At 34.3% G+C, this 24,607-nt stretch overlaps 3 protein-coding genes and 1 non-coding gene across 4 annotated transcripts; 2 read left to right on the forward strand and 2 right to left on the reverse strand.

Annotated features, from left to right (window-relative positions):
* Positions 1 to 1,267: 1,267 nt before the first annotated feature.
* LOC145583382 (partner of Y14 and mago-like) lies at positions 1,268 to 9,716 on the forward strand. The gene is made up of 4 exons (XM_081640625.1): positions 1,268 to 1,702; positions 2,784 to 2,897; positions 3,778 to 4,014; positions 9,224 to 9,716. The coding sequence occupies exons 1-4, from the start codon at positions 1,496 to 1,498 to the stop codon at positions 9,365 to 9,367; spliced, it is 702 nt and encodes a 233-aa protein (XP_081496751.1). The 5' UTR covers positions 1,268 to 1,495; the 3' UTR covers positions 9,368 to 9,716.
* A 732-nt stretch (positions 9,717 to 10,448) lies between these two features.
* Positions 10,449 to 11,162, reverse strand: LOC145583383 (photosystem I reaction center subunit V, chloroplastic-like). The gene has a single exon (XM_081640626.1). The coding sequence runs from the start codon at positions 11,100 to 11,102 to the stop codon at positions 10,590 to 10,592; it is 513 nt and encodes a 170-aa protein (XP_081496752.1). The 5' UTR covers positions 11,103 to 11,162; the 3' UTR covers positions 10,449 to 10,589.
* Positions 11,163 to 11,417: 255 nt separating this feature from the next.
* TRNAW-CCA (transfer RNA tryptophan (anticodon CCA)) lies at positions 11,418 to 11,489 on the forward strand. Its single transcript has one exon. It is a non-coding gene; the product is annotated as a tRNA-Trp (tRNA).
* Positions 11,490 to 13,201: 1,712 nt separating this feature from the next.
* Positions 13,202 to 15,957, reverse strand: LOC145583384 (adenosylhomocysteinase-like). Its single transcript, XM_081640627.1, has 3 exons — positions 15,582 to 15,957; positions 14,395 to 14,829; positions 13,202 to 14,254 (listed from the first exon to the last, which is right to left on the reverse strand). Exons 1-3 carry the CDS (start codon positions 15,864 to 15,866, stop codon positions 13,508 to 13,510), a joined length of 1,467 nt encoding a protein of 488 aa, XP_081496753.1. The 5' UTR covers positions 15,867 to 15,957; the 3' UTR covers positions 13,202 to 13,507.
* Between the last annotated feature and the right edge of the window lie 8,650 nt (positions 15,958 to 24,607).

The raw sequence follows: 24,607 nt of genomic DNA on the forward strand, positions 1-24,607 counted from the left end.
TTAAACGTATCCTCCTCTATTATCTGCACGTACAAAAATTAGCGATTTAGTACTTACCGAGTAATGGTTAGTAGTACGAAGTTCTTCGTAGATAATTAACTACCATTACTAGAACAAATCGACAAAATATATGACTTTATACTTACGAGTAGGGCTGTGCAAAAATCGGTCCAGACCGTATTTTGGACCTGGACCGAACTGGACCTGGATCAGCCAGGACCGGACCTGTTGATTCCAGTCCGGTCTTCGGTCCAAGAAAATAATGGATTCCGGGTTTCAGGTCCGGTTCGGTCTAAACCCGGAAAAATCAGGTCTGGACCTGAAACCCGAATTTTAATAATAATTAAAAAATATTAATATAAATTTTGAGAATTTTCTGCTTTGTATTACTCACTGACTTACCCATTACCTTACCCTAACATTTTCAAACTCAAAAAAACTTCTCTCCTAGTCTCCACTCTCCAGCGCAGTCACATCTCACAATCACCCGAACACATACTCCATTTTTTCCGGCGAGTTTGAGCACCATCGATTCAGCGTGTGCCGCTGCATCTTCTTCATTGGAACTCTCAAAGTCGAGCTATAGCTATGTCTCGAATCGCTGCTTTTTGAACCTCATTGTTCGACTTGTACTATGTTCAATTACTTATTACATTTCGATTTTGCAAGATAAATATACAAAGTACCTTTCAAATTGCTCATTAATGGTGAATTCAGAGAAGAAATTAATGGATAATTTCATTATTAAGGTTAGAGTTATATTTGCTTGCTGTCAAGACTTCAGTTGGTAAAGTAAATAAAACAAAGTACCTAATACGTAGTATAGTTATCATCTTTGCATTTAATATAGTAGATCTAGGAATAAAAGTATATAATAAGCTTGATTTTTTCGACAAAATGCATAAAGATAAGCAGCAGGCCAAAGGCTTCTTATTGGCTTTTATGTAACTATATATTTTCAAAGGTAAAAACAACAAAATTGTTGAAACAGGTCTAAGAGGTCTAAAACCGGACCGGACCTGAATTTTCAGGTCCGGACAGGTCCAGACCTGATTTTTTCAGGTCCGGTCCTCGGTCCCCAAAATTTCCAAATTCCGGTCTTCAGGTCCAAGGGGTCCCGGTCCGGTCCGGTCCGGTTCTGGACCTGTGCACAGCCCTACTTACGAGTTTACCTGGACGGTATGACGCTTTTATTAAATGGGTCGGATCTCCCCGGAAACCTAAAGGGCCAAGTCCAAAAACGAGTTCAAAACCCCAACACCTTATATACAATTGTCAGTTGAAGTACACTCTAAAGTCTAAACCTTTGAGCACACCAATTTCATGCCACCATGGCTGACTGACCTTTACCTTCTCAATTGAGTAAAGGCTTTCTACCCTTTTTCTTTCTCTTTATTACCTGAATTGGGTTGAATTCAATTTCCAAAATTTCTGCAATTTTTTCCATTTTTTTTCAATTGTTTTTGCGAAGAAAAAGGGGGGAAATTGATGAAAAATGGCGAGCAGTGCGAAAAACAATGGAAGTGAAGAAGGAGAAGTTTCTACTCAAATGGCAGAACAGCTTGAAAGATCTCTTAAACAAGGAGAGAGATTAGTGGGTCCTACTCGTAGACCAGATGGTACTCTTCGCAAACCCATCAGAATTAGGGCTGGTTATGTTCCTCAAGAAGAAGTTGCAATTTATCAATCCAAAGGAGCTTTGGTAATAATTTTATATCATTCATTAATTCTTAGTTTTGTTAGATAATATATTGTAATTTTCTCCTTTTTTTTAAAAGAAAAAAAATTTGTGTCAAATTTGATGATGATTGTAATGTGAATGCCAATTTATATTGTAAAGATGTTATCTTTTTCATAGTTTGGGGATTGCTTGTTAATGTAGTTGGTTATCTATTTGTCAATTTCACTTTAATTTGTGTGTTTTTTGTTGTTAATTTATGATTATGTTTCTTTGGCAATGTCTACCTGCAATTGATGATCATTCTTCATCCGTAAGGAATTGTTGGAAAAGGGGTATGATTCGGGCTGTTTTCGCATGTATTTGGTAGAGATTTGCATAAATCCAAAAACTTGAATTTTGTGTTGGATCAATGTTGATGAAAGGTTTTTTTAGTGGTTTTAGTAAATGTGGTTTAGGGATAACTCGAACTCGCAGGCTCTTGAGAGAATCTATTGGAGATCTCCCTTTTTCGGTTTGTATCTTTCGTACTAGGTAGTTCTCGAGCCTTATTCAAAGTTTTCCCTTGTTTGCGTATTTTATTTATGAACTGTACTTGACCAGCATTAACTCAAAGTGGACTCGCTGATTTGTTAATTTGCCTATAGCCGTATAGGAACAACAAAGTTTATCGATTTCTCTAATTTTGAAAATGATGAGAATGACAAGAGTTTATGTCGTTTGTTTGCAACTTAAATAAGGAAAGACTAGTTTGCCTGAGAGTGAGGGATAGCTCAAGTGGTTAGAGCTTCCCTCCCGATTTCAGGAGATCCTGGGATCGATTCTCACCCCTGCCGGATCTCTTCTCACCCCCGCCCTCGTGGCTCTCTAAACACCAAAAAAAAGACTAGTTTGCCTCCATTTACTTGGCATGCCTACCTCTACAGTCTACATCACCGTCTCCCTCCGTTGCCTCAGCCTCCACGCTGTAATTTAATTTCAAAGTTGCTTCATTTCCCGATTTTCTTCTTGTGTGTGTTTATATGTGTGATGTAGGATTGTAGCCTTCAATTTATGAATATGATACGAACAAAATCTAAGAGGATTGACTAAAAAATTATTGCAGTGGAAAAAGGAGCTGGAGTCACAAGGGCCACCTGGATTTGTTCCCGAAACGGAGGCAAAGCCCAAAAGCAAGTCTGTTAAGAGGAATGAGAGAAAGAAAGAAAAGAGACAGCAGGTACTCCTTATATTATTCTTATTTGGTCTTAATAAATCCTGCTATGCTTTGTATACATCTAAGGCGTCTACTTTATTAAGCACTTCTTGTTGTACTTATCATTATTCAAACTGTAGTATTTTGTATAAACAACTTCTCCCAAGATTTTGAATAATTTTAAAGGATCTTGTCCGGATAGAGCTGAGGGATTCAACTTGAGCACCTGTCTTACGTCTTTTTGTGGACGAGATCATGCACAATTGGGGATTCTTGCCTTTTGTTTTTCGATTATTTTATTGTTATGGGAGACTTGTTACTACCTAACAAGGACCTCCTGCTTTTCTTTATCCCCACATGTTTTGATAATATATCAATGTAAAAATGCAACAATTTTCATGTACACCCCTTGCTACTCCAGCTTTCCCAATCTATACACTTAGTGAAATTTGCTCTGTAGCTTCCATATCTTCATTCAGAGCTGTGTTTTACAATTTCCGACCTCCACTTGCTGCAAGATTTTATTTGGTTTCCTGTTATAGTATTATTGTAGTTTTCAATTTTTACCATCCTGCATCATAATGTTATGCATTGAATGTAGAGAAGGGATAATACTGGAGTGCAGCATGTTAGCCTTGCTGAGAAAGAAATCAAGTTAGCTCTGTAAATAAATGACAGCAGTGAGAAGGAAGACGTAAAGAAATTTAAAATTGTTTTATTTTGTATTTGGGAGAGAATTCAAACCTCTTAGCGTCAAAATCTTTTTTATTGTCTGTAATTAGAATAACAATATGAACTTTTTTCTTCTTTCTTTAATTTCTGTTCCTGATATGCTAGTTCATAAGCAACATAATACTTAACATATTATGAAATTATTAGCTAATACTTATATTGGCCTTCACAGGCTTCCGTTGAAAGGGTAAGTAACCCAGATCATTCAGCTGACGAGGATCTGAAGGAGACAAGTTCTAAAGATCCTAATCTAAAGCAATCTCTGGAGTCTGCTGCTTCTCAGATTAGTCAACTAGCTCTTTCTACAAGCACAGCTACTAGTAAACCTTCAGTGGATTTTGCAGTAGGATCAGATACGGCCAATGCAGGTGTAGATATTGACAAAAAGATCCGAGCTTTGAAAAAGAAGGTACCGTTCCTACTTCCTATCAATGTTATTTTCTACCATAAAAGTATGTTTATTTGGTAATTGGTTAGTGATGATCAAATTTTATATCTGCTATTTTCTGAAGGATTGAGAAAATCTTCATATTACTCTTTTCCTTACTCTCATGTATATTGCATACAAAAAGTTATTTAATGAAATTTACCCTTTGTGACAGATTTAGGAACTTGTATGTCTTTTCGTTCCTCTTCTTTTTTTAATTGTTACTCTCTGTGTTTGCAAATAGATGTAACGCTTTGAAACATTCCTTTTTTGGCTTGTGGTCTCGCTTGCTCTCTCCCATTTTTGCTTGGACAATTTTTCTCATATTTACAAACTGATAGAGTCATGAACATGAACATGGATATATATAGTAGTTTACAGTCATGAACATGGATATATAAAGTAGTTATCTATTGTTTCCTTGGTATTGACTTAAAATACCACAAATTCACAATTATAACCAATAAAATATGATAAGATGCACTTGCTGGTAATCTATATACTTAACTAACTAAAGATATAGGATGACGAGGAACTCATCACATGTCTCAAGGAACTGCTTGAAAAGATTAATTTTTGGAGGATGATTCAATTTAAGGTTGGAAAATGTTTTTCTTGGTTCAAAATTTGGGATTTTGGGTATTCTGCAATTTTCTATTGTGGTGGTGCACTACTGCTTATACATGCTATTGGTACTTCATGATTTCATGTGGAGGACTTTGGCTCCCTTTTCCCTTTGTAGATTTATGTGGTGCTTTCAAGTAGCCCATGAACTCTTCACTTAGAAGGTGACAATGATTTGAACTCAACATGAGTAATGTGCTCCAAGTGAGACGGCTTGTTAAGTGTTAATCCAAGATGATGTGCTGTGTTTTGCCCCATTAAGCATTTGCATCTTCAATACTTGATTGCCTGCTACCTTTGGGTGATTTAGTTTGCAATTTTTAGTAAGGATATGTTTTGCCTAGGTACCATATGTATTTTTTATGAGTGAAGTATTTAGTCTTCGTGCAAACGAAAAGTGGGAGATGGTTTGGTGCCATTCCTTATTGTTGATGTATTGACGTATGTTGTTAGAAAGAAAGGGCAAATTACTTTTGCTAAGTTTTTATTTATTTCTATGTGATTGTGTCGTTCTCTATCATGTACTCATGTACTAGATCAAGATGGCTTGTTAAACTATATTTCCTATTGTGTGTGTGTGTGTGTTTTTTTTTTTTAATTGCATCATTTGAACTTTTACACCCGTTGGTGCACAACTTATACCATTACTATGGTTAACTTATTTTTATAGTAAAAATTATCAAAAGTTTTAATTTTTGGAAGTATATCCGAGAAAAATCTAACAAGGTCACACGATTATATTTTTCCTAGCATGCAAATCACAAAACATGGTCAAAGAGAAGTGTGAATTATGTGAATGTCCTATTGAGGAAATTGAAAAAAGGAAGGGGGGAGTATATGCTTATCATTTATAGTAACTCTCAAAGTGAATTTGCTGTATGCGTGGTAGCAGAGCAACTATATATAGGTGAACAGTCTAGCAGACCTACTACACATAGGTGAACAGGCTAGCAGAGCAACTATATGTAGGTGAAAAGCTTAGCAAAGCAACTTTTACAAGATAAGGCTACTTACACACTTGACCCAGTTTTTCTGTTCCCCTTGGGAGAAATCTAGAGGCAATGGGATAAGTTTCTGTTGATTTAGGCACAAGCAAACACCGTAAAGGCAACTTTTATGAGGGCTTCTTACTGGAATCACTAATATTAGCTCTTGTCATGTCTTCTTTAGTTAAAACTAATATGTAAATTTAAATAGATAACAGTCGTGCATCTTAAATCAAGTAACTTTAACCTAGCTGGTTGAACCTTCCTTGGAGAAAAAATAAAATGAAAAAACCAAAGAAGTCACAACATCTAAATTACATTAAAGCTATTTTGCTTAGTTGTGAAGTGTTTCAATATCAGTTTTTTGAAAGGTTATTCTGATTTCTTAGAGTATTTACTTGTTGGGGGACAATTCAATGATGGGGTTTTTAGAAAGAAATGATATTGTAGAAGGTATAATAATGGGTACGGTTTACATGTGGTTTCATCTCCGTATTTCTTTTGAGTTAATTTATAAATCTTAGTTTATGTTAGATTGTAGGTTGGAAAATAGTTTTTACATTGGGGGCAGAGTGGTTTTATATTTGTTGTGTATTTTCGCTCTGTAAAATTTGCTTTATCCCAGTTATAGGATCTCATGTTGATTTTTATTTTTCAAATCGATTATAAGTAGTATTTCATGGGCAACTTTTCCAATGCACTTCCCCTTGCATCCTCTCATTTTGGTTTACCTTCTCTTAAATAATATGCAAAGTCAAAATAGAAGTATTAAATGGGTGTCGTAGTGATTTCTAAGGATGCAATTGAAATTTAAGTAGTAAGGGCTTTTATTAGATAATGATTGAGACTGCGGGACAATTGACGATAGAAGGTAAATCATTGATAAATTTATAGATGTTAGTCTTTTTGCTAACCTGCAGTCTTCTAGCATCTTGGAATCACATAGGGTTCTATAATTCATCTAGATAAAAAATAATTCATCTAGATGAAAAATATTTCACATATAATTTCCTTAAAGGGCCTCGAGAAACTTCAATGGACAGTGGCGAACACCTTTGCTGTTGTCAAATAATTATTAGGTGCATGTAGGACAGTGTAATTTGGGTAATGTAATATTTTTGTTGAGGGCATAGATCATAGTAAGGATTGAGGTAATTTTTCTCGCTTTGAAGTTTAAAGCACCACTCATTTCCATAATCCATAGTTCCATACCATAGGCATTACCAGATTCAGCACTAGCTTTGGTGGTGTCACAGGCTCACAGGACACAGCCCATCTTGACAATTATGGCTCACCTTCATGAAGACCTCCAAAGACATGTACGTAACCTTCCTTAGACCGGTTAATGGTCTTTGGACTTGTATGTAATATCTGATGAGAGATTTGCCTATTCGGATATTGATGGTTATTGTAAGGTTAAGTCAGTCTCCATTTTTTAGGGTCAAGTTCACCCTCTTGAGGTGCTTATGAGCTAGAATGATGAATAATGAATGTTGAGAGGATAAGAGGAGTAACACTTAGTTAGTCACTTGTTGTGAGGCTCAGAGCAAAAGCCACAAATCATGCCCCCTTTTATTTTAGAATCTTCCTTGGATCTATGGGCTATGGCTCTGTATTTTCTATCTTGGCATGTTTTGTGGGCCCTTCCTTAAGGCTATGAGTTTAAAAGAACATTAAATTTAATTTTTACTCTATACAAATGTCCAGAATCTCTATTTCTTCACAAAAATAACTAGATAAGGTGCTTGACAGTGTAATTTGAAGTATAGAATATGTTTAAAGTATAGGATAATAAGAACTGGATTTTCTTAATATGTTCAATTCTTGGTAATCGATATGTCTGTGATGCTTGGGTTAACAACCCCCATATGCCATTTCTGTTACATTATATCTTTATCTGGACAGTGTGGCATCTGTGAAATTTTAGTGTTAGGTTGTTACATAAGACTTCTCGGACACATTAAGGCCAAATTATAAATACCTACTGAACCTGAGAGAGTGCCTGGCTTTGGCTGTTCAATAGCTGTAGGGTTCCTATAATCCTATATGATTGGAGTAAGTTATCTTGTTCATGCTGAATGGCTCCTTTTAGGTGTTGGTGGGAATTTAGGAAATTTTGGGATTCAAGAGTTGTTTAGCTTTATAAAAGCTAAGGCTGACTCTTGTTTTGAAGGTTATATCTGTTAAGCTATTTACATTATCTCCGTGACCTTGTCAAATTCATGTACAATACCACAAAGACAACTTTAAGTGGTGGTCATGTACAATGGACTAAGGTTTCTGGGCTATTTGGTAGCCTTGGGTCCATACTGCTCAGATGTTTCACATATCAGGTCTGATGTGAAGGTGTGCAATACCTAATGGGACAATTGAGCAATTTCAATAGAAATAGGGGTTCAGTCTGTCAACTCTTTTGAGTCGCCTAATGGTCATGATTTTTATGTATGATATTAGACTTTGGATTTATAATTTTGTAGAGAGGCATGAGCTCACCGTTTCACACTGAAACCCCTGAAAGTGTATCTAGAAGTTGTGGATGCTTTCCTACTCGTGTGGTTCTGCAAAGGCTATTAAAAGACACTGGAAGTTTCTTTGAGTTGCCTGATACATAGATTTTTCCTTTTGGGCAATCAGAATTATAACATCCAAAAACATATCCCTAGCAGCATTCTGTTGGAAACTACAACAGCGATTATGAAGGCATCACAGCATTAAACTATGTGAGGAAAATGGACAGATGTCTCCCATGGTTGCCTATTGCTATTTGGGGCCTAGAACAATTCAAAGTCATTACTTTGGACTTTAGTTGGGCCTATTGCTATGCTGTAAAAGCAAACATTTTTAAAAGCCTATCAAGCTCCGTAATAGTCCTTGAAGGGTGCCAGGGTCCATATAATAGGATGCATCCCCCTATGGCCTCAGCAGCTTCCAATTTGGAGGCTCACATTTTAGAAGGTTACAGCAACCAGAGTGAGCCTGCTTGGGTTTCCCAGCTCTGTTATGAGTGACAAATCTAGGTTACTGAATCAACAAAGCTCATTTTCATCGCTAGGAAAAAAAGTTTTGATGATTTGTGGAGGAAAACCTCCTCTGCTCCTATTTCAAAGGATATAACTCGTTCTCTATGCAATTTTGATTTTGTGGATTGCAGGATGTCATGGCTATTAAGAAGAAATTGTACTGTGTCGCATAGGAATGGAATTATTTTCTCATCATTTATTATCGTGCTATACCTCAAATATTACTGTCATTTTTCTTTTTCTATATTCACATGCTACGGTGTATATGTGAGCTTTGCAAATCTGTCATTTATTACATGTTTCGTTGTATATGTGAGCTTGGCAAATCTTGCTGTCAGTTATTACAATATGCTATGGTGTATATCTGAGCTTAGCAAAACTTACTGTTATCCGCTTTCTCTATATTCACAATGAGGTTTGCTTTTAATTTAAGTTTCGAGCTTAATGTGTTAATAACCAAATTTCAGTTGACATCAATTTATGCTGCCCGTGGGCTATATTTATATTTTTCTTCAGATTAAACATATTCTGATCCATGAACTTGAATTTGGCTTTCTTCAGATTCGGCTTGCAGAAGCTCAATTACAGAAAGCTAGCCTTGAAGATATGAAGCCTGAGCAGCTTGAAAAGGTCAAAAAGTTGGAAGGTTGGCGCAAGGAGCTAAAGCTTTTGGAAGGTGAAAAAACGACAGAATCAACGTCGTGACCCTCATTTCTTGTAGTCGCAATTCAACCAAGATTGTCTTGATTAGTTAGTAAGGTCACTAGCTGAACCCCCCCATTAGGGTCTAGGGGCTCTTGACAGAAGCTACCTCCCCCCACCCCTCGGGGGGTGTACTCTAGAGTGTTTGAGCTTTTATTGGTCAGGGGAATTGCGATGGTGTCAACTCAAAATTATATACTAGTATATTTAGTCATGTCTGCACATAACGTGTGGTATTGTTGATTATTTGTGATTCGGTGGAGAAGTGTTGCTTTGTTAGAGTCCAATATTTGTGGTTTGTGCCATTGTAACTTATATTTTACATGCTGTGTTATGAAATTTAGTCATGTAACATTTGCATTGCGAATTTTCTTTTTGATATCGTACTGCTTGCATTCATTTTTGAACAAGAATGGTTGATCAAATGTTGTTGTCGCTCGCTCATCCAAAGACAATCAACTGATCAACTGTCTTAAGTTTACTGATATAACAGGTGATCTGCAAGCTGACAACCACAACATACATAAATTTTTTACATGTTACCATGTCAGTTGTGCAATTGTCGATCCAGTTAGGTTTATTAAAATATACGCCGTGTTGAATACACAACAATTGCATCAGATCGGATACTTTCTGGCACCGTGCTCAAATCCAATTAATGTGGTGGATGTATGATTCAACCTCGTGGTAATGTCTTCTTGTCCTCTCAAACCTATTTTTTAATACATACATCCGATCAGGGTGCCTAGATTTCCATTTCTTAATTAAGATTAAATTATTTAATTACAAGACATTAATCACTACTATTAAGTAATTGTCACTGGTAATTCATCCTTTTTACATATTATCACGGCGTATCAATAGCCTTTGCTTTAGTTGCACATCCTACTGCAATTTTCCAGATCGTTTCTGATTCCTCACATTCTCAATCGTACAAACTCGACTTGAAATTACATAATCCGAACAAAAATCCTAACTCGACAATTCAATATGGATCATTTTATCATGATTAGCTAATCGAAAACTAATCCTAAGTCCTCGAACGCAACCAGATCCGAACAATCCTTATAACAAAACAATAGTATTGACACAAAATTAGAAAAGGGCATATATAGAGGAACAACATTTGAACAATCTGTTAATTACACAACAACACTTGATAATAATAACATTAATAACAACATAATCAAAAGGGCAAATACATAATTGATTAATCAAGAAGTAATTAAAAGAAGTTGGGGTCATAACCATTGCTAGCAGTAGCCAAGATATAGTAAGCAACAATATGACCAATTGAACCCCAAGCAAGAACATCCACAATGTTGAACCCAACAGGGTCATTAGACTTGAGCAGGCTAACATACTCCTTAGCACGAGTATCGCCCGCCTCGAAATGAGTCATTCCATTCTGCTCTGGTACTTGCTTAGCCATGTTCTCTCTTTGGAAGTTAAAGAACACAAATCTCCCTAGGAAAAGTGATAGTCCTGTACTCAGACTTATCACCAATGATGGGTTCAGTTCAGCTCTGCAGGTCATCGCTCTTCTTTTTCCTGACATCGAAAGGCTACTGCTGCTGCGACTGATGTTGCTGCTGAGCTGCAGGGGACGTAGCCCTGCGAAAGACTTGCATTTGATCAGCTGCTGCTGTTGCTGCTGCTGCGGCTGCTTTGAGCTGCATGGTGCTAGTAAAGTGCTGCTGCTTAATGCTGCTGTTGCTGTTGCTGTTGCTGCTGCCATTTTTTTTTACAGTTTTTTTTTTTTTTTTTTTTTTGGGTGATTTTAGAACATAAAAATTATATGGTATGAACTATAAAACGATCATGTAAAGATGAAGATATCTGAAAAATGGATATGAAGAATGATGTCCACAAAATCTGACAAACAAATCAGAATATTTTTGTGGGTGGTATTTGAGGATTTTTTAAAAGATTTTATTAGCTGAGGTGTACTGTTTTTATTGGTTTGTTGTGGATCAAAGATTATATTATTAATCCTATAGTTTTTTTAAATATTGATTAAGTATATTTGGGTTTGTTAATTTTCAACAAATGAGGATCCGTGGCGCAATGGTAGCGCGTCTGACTCCAGATCAGAAGGTTGCGTGTTCGATTCACGTCGGGTTCAAAATCCCGAACTCATTGGATCAAAATTTTTTTTATTTTTTGGGTTCTTGCTGCTGTATGACTTACATGTTTAGAGAATATATTATTGTATGTATGAAATTTAATAAAGTTGATTGATGATGATTTATGTTTTATGTAGCACTACGATTTAAAAAAGGTTCAATTCTACATCCATCGAGCTAGTTTCATACTCCTAATAATTACTACATATAATGAATGTCTTATGAGTCTCATCTTTATATGGTTAAGTGGGTTTAGATATACACAACCTTATTTCTATAATTTATGATAGTAATTAAATAATTGTAAGGATGTTTCAAATTGATCTTTGCTTTGCTACACAATTACAAATGTATACATCTTTTCTCAAAAAAAGAAAAAAAGAATATTGTATACATATGACTATGTGAGCATTTATCTATGAATTATATGTGGAAAATAAAGGACGGATGTTATCTTGAGCTCAAGTGCTGGGAGGAATTACATTACAAGTGAACAAAAATATCAATATTGTGCACGTAAGCTTAGTGAGGATCTTACTTCACTTTATGATAAGTTCGAGCTAGATTATAGATTATTGTCTCACAATACAAGTGTCAAAATCAACTTTTTTACAACAGGGTCTCTATATTGGAGTTAAACTATACTCCGTAAAATTTAGAATAAAGTGATAAATAATAATGATGAATATCTCACTACACAAATTAATGTGATACGTGTCATATTATTTGATAGTGCTACAAAAAGGGGGGGGGGGGGGGGGGGAGGGGGAGGTTAACACACTTGATGAGATTCAAAACTTGTGGATCTTATTTCTTGTACAATCCTCATTCATAGTTCATACGAGTCCCTTAAAATCGAAGAAAAATGGGGTAACATAAGAGTGAGAATACAAGATCCTAAAATAGTCATCCAAGACCCCTCAATTGATGTCAATTCCTTATTATCAGGAGGCACATTAACATCTATATAGAGCATCATAATCGCATAGTAATTCGGATCACTCATGCCCAAGTCAGTGAAGTAACACCATAACAAAATCTACCAAACACCTTTTTTGACAATATCTTTACTTCGAATTCCGTAGTTAGGAGAGGATTACCATCGATAGATTACGTATTCATAAAGAATTTGAAAGAATAATTTAAAAAAATTAAAATCGAGTGTGCTCTTTTTGACTTCTTTCATCAACAATTGTTCATTATTTTTTTGAACAGAGGTTGTATTAAAATTTACAAATTTGAAATTTCAAAAGCTATGCATTGACGACAAAATAATTAGTATTTTTGGATGTAATATAGGTGTACACGGGAACAAAATAGAAGTGTTACTTTTGTTAGTAATCATGTTCATATCTATTGCCAATTATAAATGAATGTTTGTCATCACAAATTAATATGACCTCAAATATTTTTTGCATAGGTTCAAAGCAACTAGTTTTACTAGATAAGAGATTTTGACACTCCAAATATTGATTACAGATAAATCATTGTCAAGTTGACTCTAGTTTACATACGGACTGCGGAGTGTTTGGTGGTTAAACGCTTGACCTACTCTTGATCAACAAATTTTCAAATCTATCCAACAAAAATTTGACAATGAGATTTGTCCAACATCTATCCAAGAAATAAAGAGCAACTTCTTGTTGTTCAGAAAAATAAGCAAACAATCAAGCAGTGTTCTAAACAAGTCAAAATTTTCTCGAAACAGAAATGATAAAACACTCATTCCTCTTCATTTTGATAGAAAAATTTTAAACAGACTAGCCGAATACAAGACAACAGCAAAGTCTGAGAGCAATTACAAAACATAAGCCTAAAAAGTTTTGCCTTATTCAAAACCCCCATATTAGGACCTCAATTCAAAACACACTTTGATACTTGTCCTCTAAGCCCTTCCAAACTTTCCCAAACAGCAAAGACAAGCAAAAAAACTAACATCCTAAGCGAAAATTAAGATATAAGGCACACCACCCCTTTCCTCTTCGAAGATCCAATACGCCAATCTCCGTTTCCCACTCTAATACCTGTAGTGAGCTGGCTTGTATGGTCCCTCGACGGGCACGCTGATGTAGTCAGCCTGGTCCTTAGAAAGCTTGGTGAGCTTAGCACCGAGCTTGCCAAGATGAAGGGCAGCAACCTTCTCATCAAGGTGCTTGGGCAACACGTAAACCTCCTTCTTGTATTTGCCAGAATCCTTCTCGTTCCACAACTCAAGCTGAGCAATAACTTGGTTGGTGAATGAGCAGGACATGACAAAACTGGGGTGACCGGTGGCACAACCCAAGTTCATGAGACGACCCTCAGCCAAGACGATGATGCCAGTCTTGGTCTCGGGGAAGACAAAACGGTCAGTTTGGGGCTTGATGGTGATCCTCTTGACACCTGGGTAGTTCTCAAGTCCTGACATGTCAATTTCGTTGTCAAAGTGACCAATGTTGCAAACAATGGCGTTGTTCTTCATCTTCCTCATGTCATCAACCATGATGATGTCCTTGTTACCGGTGGTGGTTACAAAGATATCAGCCTCAGAGACAACATCGTCCAAGGTCAAGACCTGGAAACCTTCCATAAGAGCTTGGAGAGCACAGATGGGATCAATCTCAGTCACGATCACACGGGCACCAGCTGCCTTCAAGGCAAGAGCACAACCCTTTCCGACATCTCCGTATCCACATACAACACCAACCTTTCCGGCAATCATAACATCGGTGGCTCTCATCAAACCATCGGGAAGGGAGTGACGGCATCCGTACAAGTTGTCAAACTGTAAACAAACACAAATACATTATAACCACACCATTTCAAATAATCAAATTTTCCTTCCAACAAAGCAAGTTATGATAATGTCAATACGATGATTCGATTCTGATCAAGTGTATCGATATCCAAGACTCGAATTTATACCTTGCTCTTGGTGACAGAGTCGTTAACATTGATGGCAGGGAACAACAAGGTACCGTTAAGCTGCATCTGGTAAAGCCTCTTAACTCCGGTGGTGGTCTCCTCTGAGACACCAACCAATCTTTGCTTCATCTTGTGGTACCTCTTAGGGTCAACCTTCAAGCTCTCGACGATCAAGCCCAACACGAGTTGGAACTCGACATTGTCAGTAGAGCTTGGGTCGGGCACCTTTCCAGTCTTCTCAAACTCCTCCTCGGCCTTAACTCCTTCGTGGATCAACAAGGTAGCGTCACCACCGTCATCAACGATAAGGTCGGGACCGCCAGCGGCACCCCAGTCAAGAGCCCTCTCTGTGCACCACCAGTACTCCTGGAGGGTCTCACCCTTCCAGGCGAATACTGCAGCACTGTCCCTAGCAATAGCAGCAGCAGCATGGTCCTATATAACAAAGTAAATCAATAATTCAATTAATTAATCGACATTTCTTGCTTAAATTATGTATGAATTTTATAGTAGATCCAGAAAAATAGCATCTGAATCTCAGCCAACAGTAATCCTAAAATTCATGGTACGATCCGAAAATTGAGCTCATATATTCAATTTTAACTTCAAAATTTCATGATATAATTCCGTTTCTACAGATCTTAGCATCAAAATCAGGACAGTAACATTGAGATCAATTCATTTCATACTATAATTATATAACTAATCCCACAAACAAATGATTAAATAATTTTAATCATCCAATTTATTATTAAGTTATTATCATAAGATCTGAGATCTTAAGAATCCAGAAATGAACAACCCATTTCGAATTAAATATTGTACAAATTAAACATGTATTCATTTTAAACTCTATACCAAATCCCACTAAAAATGATTAAATAATTTAAGTATATACCACCAATTTTATCATTAATCAATTAACCCACAATTCTTAAAATCAAAAAACACAAGATCTGAGATCTTAAACCCTAGAAAAAACAACCCATTTCAAATCAAAAATTATACAACTCAATCATTTACTCATTTCATTAAAATTATCACAAAATGAACCAAACCCAACAAGATCCAATCCAAAAAAAACAATAAAAACCCATTTAAGATCTGAAAATTCCAAAATCAAGGGCAAATCACAGATCAAAAACGGGGGATTAAATCGAAAAATGACGAGATAAATGAAATTATACCTGGGTAGAGAAGATGTTGCAAGAACACCAACGAACTTCAGCACCAAGAGCAGTAAGAGTCTCAATAAGAACAGCAGTTTGAATAGTCATATGAAGAGATCCAGTAATCTTAGCACCTTTAAAAGGTTGAGAAGGACCAAATTCAGTACGGCAAGACATAAGTCCAGGCATTTCGACTTCAGCAAGCTCGATTTCGAGTCTACCGAAATCAGCCTGAGACATGTCTTTAACCTTGTACTCTCTTCCAGAGGTGGTCTTCTCGACTGACAATGGAGTCGCCGCCATTGTTGATGAGCTCGAAGAACAGGAAGAGAGAGAATAAGAGGAGAGAGAAAATGGAAGGAGTGATGAGAAGAGAGAAAGAAGGGTGTAGCGAGGAGTTAAGGGAGTGAGGGTAGGGATATAAATAGGTTGAAGAGATTGGATTTGACGGTCACGATTTATTTGAATTTATCAATGTTTTCATTTTCAGGGGTTGGTGATTTGGAAATTAAAATAATTATTAAATTGAAATTATTTTTGAATTGGGCTAATAATATTGTTGTTTGTTGTTGTTGGTCATGGACTATAATTGTGGAGAGTCATGTTTGAATTTGATGACTCTATAAAGAAGCCAAGTAGTCCAACCCGTTTATTGTTTACTCTAAATTAATAGTCACCTATACTATTTTACGTACTTACGAAGTAATGATAATAGTAATACGGAGTATTTTATAAGATTTAGATTTATGTTTTGTGATACACAATTATAAATTTAAGATACTTTATCATTATCTGTTTCTTTTTCATTGCCTTTAAACGCAATACTTTATTGAAAAATATATATACTTCGTCAAAACATAGTAATTCAACAGTTTGTTAGATTTGTTTTGATTTTTAATGTCAAAGTGTTAATATTTATAATTTTTTATAACACGTATTTAGAGATATTTCGAAGGGGAGTTTCCTTTTCAAGACTCTATATTTGTACCATGCGGCCTTAATTCTTTCTCTCAATGAGCGGTGGAGGCAGGGGTTCATAATTAGAGGAAGTAGCGAACTTATTGATTCATGTGAGTGTGTGACATAAGGGCACAATTGGTTGCAGGAGTTTGTTGTGCAAAATGAAAAAGGTGATGTTTGATTCAAAGTTACCGTTGGAGTTTGCTGATGATTAATCTTGGTTGGGTCAATTGATTGACCACAGTTTTCAGCATGTTATGACAAATGTTATGTAGGAGGATGAGAACACTTAAGGGGGGCTCCAAATATACAAACTTAACATTGAAAAAGTCATGAAGATCAAATAATAATGTATATGGAAGTGGATCTGCACATATTGAATATCACCCAAAAGACTTCAACCAACAAAGATAAGTAATCAAACTTAATCACTTATGGCTTGGTATATAACGAGGAATGTATTGTTTCTTCCTAGTTTTGGTTTGTAAATTATGACTAATGTAAAAATTATTCCTTATACTATGACTAATGTCACATTATATATGTTAGTTGATTTGTTTAGATCTTACAATAATAATTAGGGTTTTCAACCAATTGATTGTAAACCCAATTGAAAGGTAGAGTTTTTATAACTCATTGATAAGTTTTTTTTTTCTTTTTTTTTTTTTTTAAAGTTGGTTTTATTTCTTTGATTACTTGTTATAGTATAAATGTTAGAAATTACAACACTAAAAAAGTAAAGGAAAATACAAACTAGATAAAATGAGGTTAATCTCTATCTTTAGGCTAATATTAGCCTATGTAAATGTTGGGATTAAACTATTTTAATTTACTACACCAAGCCATTCTGTATAACAAAATAGATTATTGTTTTCGTAGGTCCAAAGTATCTACATTTACACGATGTATAATGAGTTATAAAGTCATCAAAGACATCTTCTTTCTCTTATGTGGGACTAACTTCCTCAACCACCTTCACAATTGAAGACTTCTAATCCTCTCAAGTCTCAAAAATAGAGGGGGAGAACCGTAGAAGGCCTTTGAAATTGACTCTTGTTACCAAAATTTATCAAAATGTACTCAAGAAAAACACTTGATAACCCATGCTAAAGTTATATGATTGCAAAATGCAACCCCTCGCCTACTTCATGCTCGCACCAACAATTCTTGTATATTACCAAAATACCTCTCTTTCTTTTCCATTCTTGTATATCTTCAATAACCATACACTTCCTTTAAGTTTTTACTTTCCTATTACTAATTAGGCACTTAAACTTTTGTTTTGAAATTAGATATCTCATCCATCAACACGAGTACAATTTAATTAATTAGTTTACAATTAATGAAGCATCTTGTAATTAATAATGCACTTATAATGAGAATATGCAGCAACATTGCAACAATCATATAAGCTAATTCGCTCTTCATTCTTCGCCATTGAAGACTATTCGCAACAATAGATGGGTGGAAGGCCTAGAATTATTTTGAATTTGATTTTATATGTAGATCAAAATTTACTCGATCAAGAACACTTAACAATAAACTCATGTTAACATCCTTTTATGTTTGATTGCAAAATGCAACCCCTACTTAGTTACACATACTCAAACATCACTCTCCCTTTCCGATAAATACTCAATCCTCAATAACTATGCACATTCTCCTAAATATTGATTTACTATAATTTTCACTTTTGTTGTCAATATTGTTATTTCTCTTAAATTTTATATCTCATACATTAACGTGATTAGACTAAACATATTGTAATGCACTAATGGTCCTATATAGATACATTACAATTAAGAAAAATTAGGGAAATCATCAATTACCACAATCGGCATTAAAGATGACAATCGACATTGCCACAATTACCATATATAGCTACAATACATGTTAATTCGTTCCTCTGCCAATAAACGTTAGAAAACGAACTATAATAAAACAACCAAGGAAATTTTATAAATGGTAAAATGTCACTCTACCATCACCTACTCTATAAACCAATCCATAGACGTTATTTTTATTAGGGACAAAGGAAACGTAGTGAACTTCAATTGTTGTTAAAAGCTTTAATAAGACTAGTTCTAATAATATTCTATTATGGTCATTGGGCTTTTTTCCCATGCTTCCTTCCAAAGTGAAAAACCCTTTTCACCACCAACAAAAAGTATTATTTTAACTTATTTTTATTGATAAATAATACCTCATCTGTTCTTTTTTCCCTGATCTGTCCTTTTATCACGCTTATCAATACAAAACTTTAACGACTAATAAGTTTAATTTTCCATAAGTAAAAATTATAAAATTTATATATTATGATAGTACTTATTTAGACGAATTCGAAAAGATCTCACATGAATTTGTTTTTCCTTACATATTATTCACAAAAGACGGTTAAAAAATGGTTAATAAATTGTGTAAAAGTCAAAGTAAGTCATGTAAAAAAAAGAAAAAAAAGAGAGAGAATTGAGGAAGTAAGAATTATTCCGATGGGGTAATATCTTGCACAAATAAATTTACTTCAGGTTACTAATTGATCCTTTGACAAAAGGGAGGAAGAAACAGATGGTGATAGATTTTTAATTACTTGTAAATCTCCCCATTGAAAATTTCTTTGATCTCTATGTTATGTAAACATACACGGTAATTTAATGTCTACTAAACACCGACTAATCCAAATTAAATTACTTCGTAGAACTAAATCAGATCCCAATTAGGTGGAAAATTCTCCTAATACACGTTGTCGTGTTCCCAAATTTTTAAGTTGTGCCCAAAACTTGGGCCTGTTCTCTTCAGCTTAATTTTCGTTTAATTAACTTCAGTTCAATTGAACCCCATCAGTCAATTTAGTTTAATTCAGTTGTTTTCAGTTAATCGGAACATGCCCTTGATGAAGCCAAAACAATTCTCTAAATTCAAATACTTATGGCTTGATCTGATTTACTGAACTGAGCTAAACTGAACTGAACTGAATTGATTGAACTTGAACTGAACTGAATATTTTATAAATTGGGAAATTAAAAACTAAATTGAACTGAACTAATTGGAGTTAAACTGAACTGAACTGAAAAATAAATTGAATAAAATAGGCCCTTATCGATGTCAATGTTTAAAGTTTTGTAGGATGTACAATTTTTTAATTTTAATTTTTTTTATAACTAAAATAGTAGAAGAATTATATAAAAAATAATTCATGTCATTTGGGCTCCACAATACGAGTGTAATTCTGCGATTCTACAACATCCACAAATGAAGATTTTTATTATTTTGTCACCAACTTTATGGTTGGTATTTGGTAATGAGTGACCTTTTTTAATTATTTATTATGGTAGTGAGTGACTTTAACAATGGCGACACCCTTACGATGTTGATCTTTTTTCCCCTTTTTTCTATTTTTTTAGATTTTGGTGAATGTATAATTTAGAATTACATATACACTCTTTTCATTTTAATTTACTGTGTCTGTTTTTTTTAATTTCATTTTCCGTTTCAATTACTCATTACGTAGTATTATTATTGCAATACTTTCTTCTTTCACTATTTGATTTACTCCCTCTATCCCGCAATAACTAATACAATTAAGTTTTACACATATGTCGATGCACTAATTTGATCTTATTTTATATAGTTAAATATTAATAAAATTTATAATAAAAGTTATATTATGAAACTTTATATCAAAACTTATCTAACAACATATTTTATGACTAAATATATTTTTGTTATGTTAGTAAAAGTTTATAATTAGAATAAATATATATATAGCGAAAAAAAATCCAATATATCAGTTATGTTGGGATGGAAGGAGTATATCCTCGATTCCTTAAATTGATAAATTAGGTGTAACTCTTGAGAGGACCTCTGTATTTTAAGTCACGATCTTGTATGACTTTAGTCCATTTGACTAAAATATCCTTGTTTCTTCAATTCAAATCTACAATAATTATTCTCTATGTTTAACTTAATAAAATAGTGTTTATAAAAAACTTAGATTTGGCAAATGTAGTGGCTTTTTAGTTGTACTTGTTTTAGTGAAGTAGGTGAAACCAATTCTTTAATATTTTACGCATATGGCCATATGGGCATAACCGCATAAATGCATAATTGATCCATGAAGATCTCAAGGCACCTATACATTAAATTTTTAAGAAAAAAGGTAATCTAAACTCCATTATTTTATTTTATTTTGTTAATTGTCTATGAGATTAACAAAGTATTTTTGCATTCTATATAACTAATGAAAAATCACAATATTGATTAGGGATACATTTTATTCACCTACAAAAATAAGTTTTAAGGTTAATTAGGGTTGATCAGATTCAATCAAGAATCGGGTATAAACATAAAATAAAATCATGATTGATCAAGTATAATTATGGCCTGTTCCGATTTACTGAAAACAACTGAACTGAACTAAACTGAATAGAGCTGAAATGAATTGTTTATGAGATAATGAATTAGAAACTGAACTGAAATTAAGCTGAACTGAATAGACCCTTAGTTAATTTTGAATAAATTTAGGTGAATAAAATACACCTTAAATTGAGTATTGGGCAAATAAATTGTCATTTTGCAATAACCCTATTGTCATAATTGTTATTTGGTGTTTAGAGAGCCACAAAGGGCGGGGGTGAGAATCAATTTCATAATCCCTTAGAATCTGGAGAAAAACTCTAACCACTTGAGATATCCCTCATTCTCACCTTATTGTCATAATTGTAAGTTGTAACCATGTTATATTCACTTTTGGTCCTAGAGAGTTCGTTGAGCTTTCAAATTAGGCTCATTTAGTGTGTAATAACTTGGCCTTGTCTATAATCAATTGATGAAATCTTTAACTCCAACAATTTTCATAAGAATTATAACTTCTTGTCGAATTTACAACTCTTAATGAAACATAATGTCAATGTTCCAAGTGTCACAACCTTATAATTTCGTATATACAAATTTAAAGTTAGCCTAATTTATCAAATAAAAAGCCAATTAAAGTAACATATTCTTCGTACCTATTTATCACTTTTATTAATTTTTGCTTAGAATAGTTATTTTGCATAAAAAGACATGTAACAAAAATAACAATCACCCACACAACCCCAACACCAAAAACTATTTGTGATCACAATTAAGCACCATCACATCCAACAAAAAATAATAAAACAAAAAATAGGCTATTTCTCCTTTAATAAGAAAAACTGAAAAAGAAAAAGGCCAAAGAAAAAAAAAAGTTTTAGTAATGAGAGTGAAATGAAGTGGTGTCGGTGGCCCATTTAAACAGGAGAGGTGAACAAGTGTATGAATTTTCATATAATCAAACGAAATTGGTGCAAGGCCACCGGACAATGAGTGACGCTACACACTTCATTGGCTCACGTTCACTAGTCGCTGCGGTATAAGTCACCTTTTTCAATTTTTTTTTTTTTTAAAAAATTAATGAACATCCCGAGTGCATTGAATAAGGGAAATAAAAATAGAAATACGTAGTATTAAATTAAAATAAACATTAATTACATCGATTGACACATGATTTTATCATGCATTTTCAAATTAACACCAATTTAGGAAGTATTTTAAATGTTTATTGAACGTCATGCATGGAAGCGTCCGTTAGCAAGGTATATTTTTTTAAAAAAATCCTAATAATAATTTGTATTATTTTTGTTTAAAATATACCAAGTATGTCATTTTAATCCGTAAATTTATCAAATTAAAACTTTGGCCCATAATATCTTTGACTATCATTATGCATAAATTATAAAAAGTTAATATTAAGGGTTTGTTTTCTTCAGATTATTTTCAGTTCAGTTCTTAATTTTCTTCTCTTATAAAATATTCAGTTCAGTTCAATTCAGCTCCAATAAGTTCAGTTCAACTCAGTTCAATCAATCAGAACAAGCCCTAAGAAGTATGCATTAAGTTGATCGATTCCAATAAATATCAACACGATCATGTACTATCTATCTTAAGTACTCTGTATAAAGTAGCATTGGAAATCATAGTGGAATATGTGAATAATGAAAAAGTCACATTAAGGCACTTATTTTGAAATATAAGGAGTAAGAAAAGACCAAAATTCCTTAGTTACGAGTTTAGGACCCTTCCTTTTGAATTGATGGTTTTTTAATACAAGGTAAAACTGCGGTATGATTTTAACATAATTGATAAAATACAAATGTTTGGAGGTAAAAATACCCAATGCCACACGACCCGGAGTCAACATCTGGCCTTCTCCAGTGTTGAGCTAGCTTTCCCGAAATTGGCTAACCAGAGCTCGCTACATGGCAAGCAACACGGAATTCCCCTTATGACGAGACCTATAAATGCCGTAAAGACCCAATTCCCGAAAAGAAACTATTAAAAAAAAAAACATCGCCCATGACACGCGTCACCTGCATACGTATTGAGCACCCAATAAAAAAAACCTTCTTAGCACCGTTGTGGCCTAGTGACCGTAATGTAAGGTAATTTAAAATACCTCAATCATTTATTGATGGAACATGTTCAATTCATTATTAGATTTTTTATCAACCATAATTCATCAAGTCAAAATGAATTTAATATAATCCCACATTATTATATTTTTCGTTAACCATAATTTATTATAAATAGTGCATAACTCAAAGGGGTGCCAATTATAAAAAATCTCTATTCACTAATGAGAAGTTCATGCATGCATGTAGGCTGGCCAAGTTAAATATATTCTCCCTCAATTTCAATGCATTCACTAGTTATATTGTCCAATTAAGCATTTGTTTCCTTTAAATAATATCAAATTTAAGAATGAAGGATGTGTTTTATTAAGCTAAACAAATAACTAGGAATGTAGGAAAGTTGATTGTGTCTTTCTTTACACCTGTACTACTTGTACTCCATAAACTTAGCAAACAATAAGCATGTCAATATAACTGTATTACTTTACGTATATAAGCTATATAAAATACATGCTATTTAATTTTTGTACAATCCACCAACTCTGACCACTAATTTTTATTAATTCTTTTAAATAAGCAATTAGGCAGCCAAATTAAAGCTCGTGACTAATGAGGAGGGTTAATCATACTAGCTATTACTATTACAACTTACTAGGTTGCCTTTTTTATAGTTGGTGTTTGGTAAAGACTTCTTACTAGGTTAGAGCAATGCACGATTTATATAAAACTTATTTTTAATTTGTACATTTTAATAATAGATCGCTATTATACATGAATATAAATAAGAATTACATACATTTTGTAATTTAAAATCTTTTATTTTCATCAAAATTATGATATATTATCTGTTCGACGTCGTCTAATTCATAGTTCAATGTAGGAGGTCATTTATTAGTGTGCTATTTAAAATTATTTCAATTTTCTACGATAAAATGATAGGTTTTAGTTGTAAGGTAGAAGCTTCTAATATTTAAATTTCAAAAATGTTAAATAGGATAGCTCTACAAACAAAATAAAAAAAAAATTAAAAAAAATTTAAAAAATGACATCATCATTGCGTTTAGGCGAGAAATTTGTTTATCAAGAAAGCGACACATGGGCCGTGGTGACATCATCATCTTCTGTTTTAGTAATAATTAATAGTAGGGATGACAATCCAGTCCGGATCCGACCCTACTCCGCCCCGATCCGAGGTACAAAAAATCCGCTCCGAGTCCAAGAAAAAAGTAATCCGAGTTCGACTCCGTTAAAATAATCCGACTCCGAGTCGGAAGAGGGTCAGAGTCGAATCCTACAAAAAATCCGAGAAAAAATCCGACTCCGACAATTGTCCGACTCTGACGAATTATCCGACTCCGACTCTAATAGATAGTGGATTTTTGTATGGGTCATGGTGGCATTGGGTGAGGGTTGTAAAGGCCCAAATAGCCCAATTTCTCAAAGTATATTGAATAACAAAAAAAAACTCGAAATCGGGTCGGATCAGAGTTGGAGGTCGGATAATGAAGTCGAAGTCGAAGTCAGATGTCGGAGTCGGACTCGGATTTAGCCTCCGACTTCTTGTCGGGTCAGAGTCGGGTTTAGCATAATCCGCTCCAAGTCTGACCCGTTGCCATTCCTAGTTAATAGATGTTTTTTAACTTTAATAGAGAGTAT

The sequence above is a fragment of the Chenopodium album genome, chromosome 15 (genome assembly GCF_948465745.1).
Source record: "Chenopodium album chromosome 15, dcCheAlbu1.1, whole genome shotgun sequence".
Lineage (NCBI taxonomy): Eukaryota > Viridiplantae > Streptophyta > Magnoliopsida > Caryophyllales > Amaranthaceae > Chenopodium > Chenopodium album.

Bases quoted from the DNA above. Each gene is read 5' to 3' on its own strand.
- LOC145583384 (XM_081640627.1), bottom strand. From the start codon at position 15,866: ATGGCGGCGACTCCATTGTCAGTCGAGAAGACCACCTCTGGAAGAGAG. The intron at 14,830-15,581 runs GTATAATTTCAT...TTTGTTATATAG, and splicing joins GCAACATCTTCTCTACCCAG to GACCATGCTGCTGCTGCTAT. The intron at 14,255-14,394 runs GTATAAATTCGA...GTTTGTTTACAG, and splicing joins ACTCTGTCACCAAGAGCAAG to TTTGACAACTTGTACGGATG.
- LOC145583383 (XM_081640626.1), bottom strand. From the start codon at position 11,102: ATGGCAGCAGCAACAGCAACAGCAACAGCAGCATTAAGCAGCAGCACT.
- LOC145583382 (XM_081640625.1), top strand. From the start codon at position 1,496: ATGGCGAGCAGTGCGAAAAACAATGGAAGTGAAGAAGGAGAAGTTTCT. The intron at 1,703-2,783 runs GTAATAATTTTA...AAATTATTGCAG, and splicing joins ATCAATCCAAAGGAGCTTTG to TGGAAAAAGGAGCTGGAGTC. The intron at 4,015-9,223 runs GTACCGTTCCTA...GGCTTTCTTCAG, and splicing joins TCCGAGCTTTGAAAAAGAAG to ATTCGGCTTGCAGAAGCTCA.